This window comes from Nuphar pumila, chromosome 4 (genome assembly GCF_984573655.1).
Source record: "Nuphar pumila chromosome 4, dmNupPumi1.hap1.1, whole genome shotgun sequence".
Classification (NCBI taxonomy): Eukaryota; Viridiplantae; Streptophyta; class Magnoliopsida; order Nymphaeales; family Nymphaeaceae; genus Nuphar; species Nuphar pumila.
This window is the reverse complement of record NC_143252.1, coordinates 106277156-106285217: the sequence shown is the minus strand read 5'-3', so window position 1 is coordinate 106285217 and position 8062 is coordinate 106277156. Positions and strand designations below refer to the sequence as shown.

Here is an 8062-nt window from a genome sequence, read left to right as displayed (position 1 = left end):
TAAGAGATTTGATCATTCTTTCTCTCATTCATTTGGCGGCAATATGCTGCTGTTTTCTCCTTGATTGCAAGGGCATCCACTGTCAAGAATGATCCATTTTTAATGCTTGAGAGAAACTTTCGTGAGATCAAAACTGGGGTCGCATAGTGGTAGAGGTCTTCACTTAAATGTAGCTCTTAAGCTGGGCTCCCCCAACATTTTAACAAATGTTTGTGCGTTAACAGGGGTCGTGCTAAATGGTTAAGCTGTGAAAAGTAGAACGATATAATCCCCCAAGATATGATTATAGATATAGCAGCAAAGTACAAAACTACATAACAGCCAACTGATCGAATACATTAATCTCCCACCGAGTCTTTTTCAATCGTCTGAGTTGGAATTTTCAGGTTCTAAAGGAAGTAGAAAAACTGACTAGACAACCCAACCCCTTTGATGCTTCCAGTATATATACAGTAGATTCTAACTGGTGCAGAGCTTCTCAAGTGCCATGTTCTCATCACCACCTGTGCTCTCCAATGCAGCTCTCACCCGTGTTTCTGGGAATCCCATCTCCATCAATTTCTGTACCTGTAGCAAGATCCACTAGATGTTATGAATGCAAGTTTGAGAAACAAAAGGGTGAAGTTTAAAAATGTCATGTACATCCTATCTCTAAAACCTCCCCAACACAAGACTAGACTCAAGAGCGCCCATCAGAGTTTCTTTTTGGGAAAAGAAGGAAAAAGAGGGAAAAAAACAGATGGTGGAAGTTCTTTGTGATATGCCCCCCTTGTGACCCAACTGCCCCTAATGTGTATGTAGCTAAAAACAACCGAAGTTATTGATATCAAGGGCATTCATGAATATAGGTGGCCTACAGCTGATCCGATAAAAAAAGGATGAATATTGGTAGAGGGCGCAAATCCTTCAAGATAGTGCCAACTTAACTGGCTTTTGACCAGAGAGAGAAATTTGCACATTTCACCTTCATTTCTTTTCCTACATTCTGTGCAAAACAGAAAGAAACAGGACTAAGGCGGCAAAGAGTAGCATCGACATCAACATCATAATCACTATAGTTGACAGTTATTGTCACGATGGAGTGTAGCTATCTGTCTGGCTGAACCACCTAATAATAGTAGGCACAGACAAGACTAAACTACAAGGACATTGAAAATAGAGTATAAAGAAGAATACCAATGAATATCAATATATGATTAGATTATTCACTGTTTCGGATAAGCTATTAAGAAAGGAAAGTAACTGAATATTACCTTTTCCTCGATCCCAAGAGATGACCTTTTGGCAAAGGTCTCAGTCCAGTAGCGAGCAGTACCCACGAAGGTTGAGTAGTCACCTAGATACTGCAACATCAAGAGATCAGACACTGAAGAAGGAATCCTGTGATTAAAATTGTAAAAAGATGAATTGAGAAAGGTGCATGAACATACCTGTTGTGCTACCACAGCATCTTGAGGATCATCAGGCTGTGGTGAAGAAAGCAATGCTTGCAAGGAGAGCAAAGCAGTTTTCAGTGTGAGAGCAGGGCTCCACTGGTCTTTCAAAATGTCCAAGCATATTGCTCCATTCTGGCTACTAATGTTGGGGTGCCTTTCAATGTAAACAAAAAGAAAATCAGCATGTCCACAAGCAAAATCCTTCAACTGTGTAGCTGTAAAAGTGCTGATAACTAAACTTCCTCGTAGAAATAAATCAAGCTGAAAGATTGCAAAAAAAAAATTATTGCAATCCTCTGCTGTTTAATTTAAAAGCCCCCTAAGCAATCTTGAAATCTAAGAATATTGACAAACAATATTGCAAATCAATGTAGTTCAATATAAAAACCTCCTAAGCAATGACTGAAAGTGTTTTGTTGCTATTCGCAACTATTTGACTTCAAGAAAACCGAGTAGCTCACTTAGAAGGTGATTCAGTGGCACTCAACCAATTAGATTTACCAGATAAATTGTGAATGCTGAACTTTCATCCTTAACCATTCTCATTAAAAACCATTAGAATTGGGGCAGTCACTGCTTCAAAACAAAAAAAAAAGGGGGGGGGGGGGGGGGGGGGGGGGGGGGGAGTAGTTATGTTTCCATTTCTTCTAAGCTAACTGAAAAAAAAAGTAGCAACCTCTGCAACCTAAAGAAAATCCTTTATATCTACATTACATGGATATGGCGGCATATAGAGGGATACAACCATTTTTATGAAGCTTTACTGGCATATAAGGGGACAGCTATGGAAGTAAAAATGGAGTATCCATGTCACGTAGCTCTACACCTTGTTGAGCATAAAGGAAACCTATAATTTTGTTTATGTTACTTATATTATACCTAGAATGTTCTTATGTATGCACAGTAGGTGACAAAGTTGTTATTTCTGTAAATAAACAGACAAGAAGCAATTCCCCACAAAAAAAAGGAAGTACAAGATGCCGAATAACATGAAACATATCAATTATTCATTTATTAATGTTCCTTCATTCAATTATTTCATGTAACCATTTGAAAGGTATGCTTTAAGACCAATACTCTCACAATGAAAATGGATAGGCCCATATTGCATAGAGAAGAATCCTTGCACATTAGAAGATTTTCCAGGACATTCAGAGTTTGTTTCTATATGATTTTTTTTTCTTGCAATTATGTCCCACATAGTCAGTCCACTGCAAAAGTTATGAAGGTAATTTTGAATTTTGAATTTTGAACTCTTAATCTTGCAACGTTGGCAAAGAAACATGTGTTGAGAACTAAAAATCACAAAACCAAGCATTTTATTATGATAGTTGCTTACCAAACTTTTGTGATAAATTGCATCTTTGGAGGTTCAAAAGGATATGCAGCTGCATGACACAGAACATAAAAAAACATCAGCATTAAAGAGCGATCCGTCAATTACATCAGCAGTAAAGAATGCTACTTAACTTTGGCTATTTTATTTTAACAAGATGTTTAACAGTAGGAAAATCCTTTGTGGATAAAGGGTTATCAAGATTGCAACCAAAGGGAAAAAATGTTTTCCTCATCAAGTTCACTATTATCAGTATTACCCTCCATATCAATGCTCAATGTGTGATTCACTGGCATACAAACACCACATGTTGGCATCTTTTCTCTAGGAAAAGTCCCATGAACTAGGATCATGTTGCAAAATATAATCATGTGGCAGTTATTATAAGTTCTACACTCTATATCATTCTTGTTACTAATCTATAGACTTTCTTCCCAGATCTCCTTTTCCTTCCCTCTCAATTATCACACATCACCTACCCATTGAGGTAACATCAATTTCTTCAACATTCCTCCTTTAATATTCAGACTTGTCTTTAGCATCTGAAATCATCTTCTAATCATTACGAACTTTTTCCTCAGCATTTTCTTGTTATTTCAAGTTTCAAGATTTTTCTTTCCCAAAAAATCTACCAACACATTTTCTCAAACTTGGCATGATAGGGAATCTCATTCTCAGGTTACCATTGACAATCTCAGAAAGTAAACATGCAAGGAAAATACAGCTTTGTTATCATGTACTTGTGTAGGTCAATCTGCATATTTTCATGTGCCCACATGTGCACAGCACTACAGTAGTATGAAAGGAAGGAGAAGAAAACTACTATGAATATGGACAAGCAAGTACTATGAAGATAAGCAAGCTTGGAAAGAACAGTACTAAGGTGATTTCCCCTCATGTTTTGTGCATCCTACAATATTGTCCACACACTATATTATTTTGCAATACATAGCCAATTATCACAAAGTTTATATCAATCTCCATAAAACAGAATTTGAAGATGATCTCAAGTGGCAACACAAGTATCAACAACAATTCACAGAAGCAATATATTTTCATTGCATTGTTCATAGACAATGTAGGAACAAGTGAACAATATCTCGGATGCAGGAAAAACATGCTTTCACTATGTTAGGTCTTCCTGAAAATACATACAAGAAAGATCTGCTGTGACCAAATAATTCATAAGATAAGATATGTCAAGGATAACAAGGACCACACAAAGAAATGCTAAAAAGAAATAGGTTCCTAGAGATACTACAAGAAAAACATGGTGAATAACAATAAAACCTTATAGCAGAGGCACATTCGATAGTTGAGCATGGTCGGAACCTGCAGTAGTTAAAATCATTTGCATGACCCGTTGAAGAGAATATGTAGAACAAATCATCAAAGAGGGCAAGGCTAACACAAAGCCACTGACTAACATGTTGGTGAATCATCCAAGAGAATACGCCCTTATTGCCCCACAACATGCTTCAATATGAAAGTCTAACATGTACAAAATCATCAGGGGAAACGACCACCAACAAGGATCCATGTGCACAATCCCCATTTCAGCAATGCAGGTATTCCACCATACTATCTAATTGCCACTATTGCAGATATTCCATCGAGTAACTAAACTAACAATATAGCTATTAGAATACAGTTTTATTGAATAATCATGAGGATGCCAGATGGTACACCATCTACTTCTCCACCTCCACTGTGTTCGCTAACAATAACATGAATGAATATTAAAAAGATGATGATGGTGATGATTTTTTTGAAAAATGATGATGGTGATGATGATATAGCAGTTATTTATCACTCAATGCAGAGAGAACCATCTCCAAAGAAGCAGTTCCGTTTGAATAAAGACGATAATAATGAAAATTGCTACGAGATTCTATATATAAAAAAGAAACAAACATCAAATTCTTGACGATTCCTCCCCAAATGAAAGGAAAAGAAAAGAACGAGCAATCAAAATTCAGACGACGATAGATGAGAAGCAAAAAGGGGAAGTCCTAAATCTGTGATAAAGGATACCAGGCAAGCGGATGTCGATGAGGAAGGTGCCACCCTCGTAGGGCGTCCCGAGGGGGCCGGCGATGGTGCCGCAGAGGTGGGTGAGTTCGTCGCCATGGAGATTGATGCTCACTCCCAGAGTCTTCCTGTCCCTCTCGATATCCACCAACTCCTTCTGCACGCGAGACGTATCGATCATCTTCTCCTTCCCCACCAACACCAACAGAGAGAGAGAGAGAGAGAGAGAGACGACGACGACGACGACGACGACGGCGAATCCTTTCCAGAGGGGAACCTTAAGTTAACGATGTTCCTTCACCACTCGCCCAAGCGGAAAAGCAAAAAGGAAGAAAGGGATTTTTGGCGTCCGCACCAATGAAAGGCCGCTTTTAAGGGGCGGCCGCTTATCCAGAAAAAGTAGGATAAGTCGGGATATTGCACGTTGTTCGTAACGAAATATCCCGGATTATCCCCGTTTTATGGATAGGTGGGTGAGTGGAGTAAATAGAAAGCTAGGGACTCGTGTTCGAGGAAAAATTTTCCAACTTAAATATGCAGTGACATGATGATTCGAACTCATGAAAATCCATAATTTTTCCTGACATTTGTGAGGGTGCTGAGACGAAGGCATCGGATCGAACCTCACTGGTTCATGAATGTGTCTGTAGCTTCAGTATCTGCGCGAATTGGCCAGAATCGGCCTGGCTCCATAAAAAAATGGATCCTATACTAACCCGAATCGGCTATTTTTTAATAAATATAAAAAATACTTAAAACTAAATTTTAATATTATTTTTTTTAGAAAATAGGACAAATGGACACGATTTTTTAACTTTTTTTTAATCATGATGTTTTAAAAGTATAAGAATGCATTTCTGTTGAAATGTTATTGAAAAACACTAAAAACTATTTAAAAATACTAAATTGATGGCTATGCATTTCAGGGTCGTGTAAGCGTGTCATAAGGTGTCCAACTTGTGTCATGCAAGACACGCAGTCTGAATGGCGTGTCATTTGTGACATAATTTCGGACCAAAGCAAAGAGTTTTTTTATTTTGCTTTTTTAATACCAAAATCTTGTTTTGGGGATTTATTTCTATTTGTTTTTTTTGGTGTTTCTGTGTGTCTGAGATATATAACACTTCGATGGTGTTGGATTGTTACTTTCTTCTTTATTAATAAAGGGCCTCGCCTCAAGGCATGCTTTTTAACAACACTGGTCATGACAAATTATAGTTTGAAAGGGATTCAAATCCACGCTAGATCTGATGCAGTGGAGTTGAACGGGTATCCAAATTTTAAATAATAAGACTAGATTCAACAAGAGAAGGAAGATTGTTTGCAAGCCTGACCTTACAGATGTGTTCAACATGATTCATGCTGTTGCACCATGTTTTTCTAATGAAAAAAAAAAGATTTGAGTCTTTAAATTTATGAAAATTACAAGCCGTAGATCTTTTAAGCCTTATAAAATCCTACTCACGGTCATGGTGGGATTATCCAAAAGCTTATTCCTGCCAAGTTTACTATATAGATCACATATGTAATGTCAAATTCTAAAATAATGATTAAAAAGCCAAATTTTGCATATGGATCACAAATGGTAATATTTTTGGATTGACTCAGGTCAAGGACAATAAATCTGAAACAGACTCAGAACCCGAAATGATTTGCATATCCAAATCTGGGATGGATCTGGAACAACTATACTTGGGTCTGTTTAAATCCAGGTCAGAACCAGAAAAGCATATGCAGTTGGGTCCTCATAGGAATTGGGTTTAATTTAACCCATTCAGTTTTTAGATCAACAGATTTTACCCGTTTTCTATGGATCCAATGCCATAAGTTATCATTAACTGAATCCACAACTTCATTGTGGAGAGTTGAACCAGATCTAGTTTTTGAGTAAGACTCACTATTTCGAAATCGAACCATATTGAAGATGAATAACCCAACCCCCCAAAAGACACAATAATCTTAAAATATCAAGTACTTTTAAATTTTCACAACTTTGTCTTGATATCTACACTCAGTTTTTACATTTTTAGATTTTTTGTATATTTTCATATACTTTAAATGTATATAGTTCAAATTTTTTAATATTTTTATCAAAAAAATTTATTTAACACAAGAATTTTCCTCTCTAAGAAAACCTCTATACCGATATTTGTAACATTAGACAAGAGAAAGCTTGAAAATGAGGAGCATATATTGGTTAGGGTTGCTGCAAACTTTTTTAGTTATTGTTATGCACTCAGTTGTAATCAGGCACCCATCTCAATATAAAGCTTAGGCCCACACTTAAGACTCTTTTGGATGGGTGAGCATTAGGCTTTTAATCCTATTTTCTTTGTATTCTTCTATATTACCGTGTTTGTGCTTCTAACTCTGTTGACCTAAACATGGCCCTGCCTAAGCCAGGTTCAACTTATTTTTTTGATATAAGATCAGAGACCTAGTTGTGCTAGCTCTGCCTGCGGTACTTAGGGTTGTTATCCTGTCAACGTAAAACTCTGTGGACTTAACTTTTTCTCCCATAGAGTCACCACGTTTTGGTGAACCTAGACTGCCGGCCTAGGCCCCATCCCACTATGCCAAATCCCTTTGGAGCAAGCCAGGTTCAACTTATAAACCTAGTATTACTACCCACAATGTCTGATCCGATAAGGTAGGGCACAATCCACCAAAAGCAGGTCACCTACCTGTTCTTTTCAGCTACCTTGAGGGTCATATTCTTTAAAAGCCAAAAACTTATAGGCGAATTCGAATGCACTTTTTTTTTTATGGAGAAACCGCTCCAGGCGCAGAGACCTAGCCACACTGGCTCAGCCTGCCGTACTTACGGTGTCTGTCCATCTCAGCGTAAAACTCTGAGGAGTCACAAATCTTTAACTTACGCGTGGGATGACGCCCATGGGATTTGAACCTAGACAGACCGTCAAACGATCTAGGCCCCATCCCACTACGAATGCGAATGCACTTTTCAATTGTAGAAAAACACTACTCTTTATTGAAAGAATGGTTGCTGAAAGAGGTACTGAAAGAAGCAGTTAGGATGCATGCCTCTAACCTACTCCAAAACTGGCAGATGGACCTACAATCAGAGGGCTGTCCGAAACTTGAGAATCACCTAACTTTCAATGCAGTGCCTATTCAGGCAATCAGCTTCCTAACCAGTTGGGAGTGAATTCTGGTCTGTCATTTGTGTGAGTATTGAAACTCATAGTGAGAGATTGTTTTGACCAAATCTAACCCTATGAATGTGTTCAGCATGATG

The 8062-nt window shown here is 37.8% G+C and overlaps 1 protein-coding gene across 1 annotated transcript; it reads right to left on the bottom strand.

Annotated features, from left to right (window-relative positions):
• Positions 1-329: 329 nt before the first annotated feature.
• Positions 330-5133, bottom strand: LOC149840431 (ubiquitin-conjugating enzyme E2 27-like). Its single transcript, XM_090003158.1, has 5 exons — positions 4807-5133; positions 2776-2824; positions 1431-1590; positions 1254-1343; positions 330-567 (listed from the first exon to the last, which is right to left on the bottom strand). Exons 1-5 carry the CDS (start codon positions 4982-4984, stop codon positions 460-462), a joined length of 585 nt encoding a protein of 194 aa, XP_089859284.1. The 5' UTR covers positions 4985-5133; the 3' UTR covers positions 330-459.
• Between the last annotated feature and the right edge of the window lie 2929 nt (positions 5134-8062).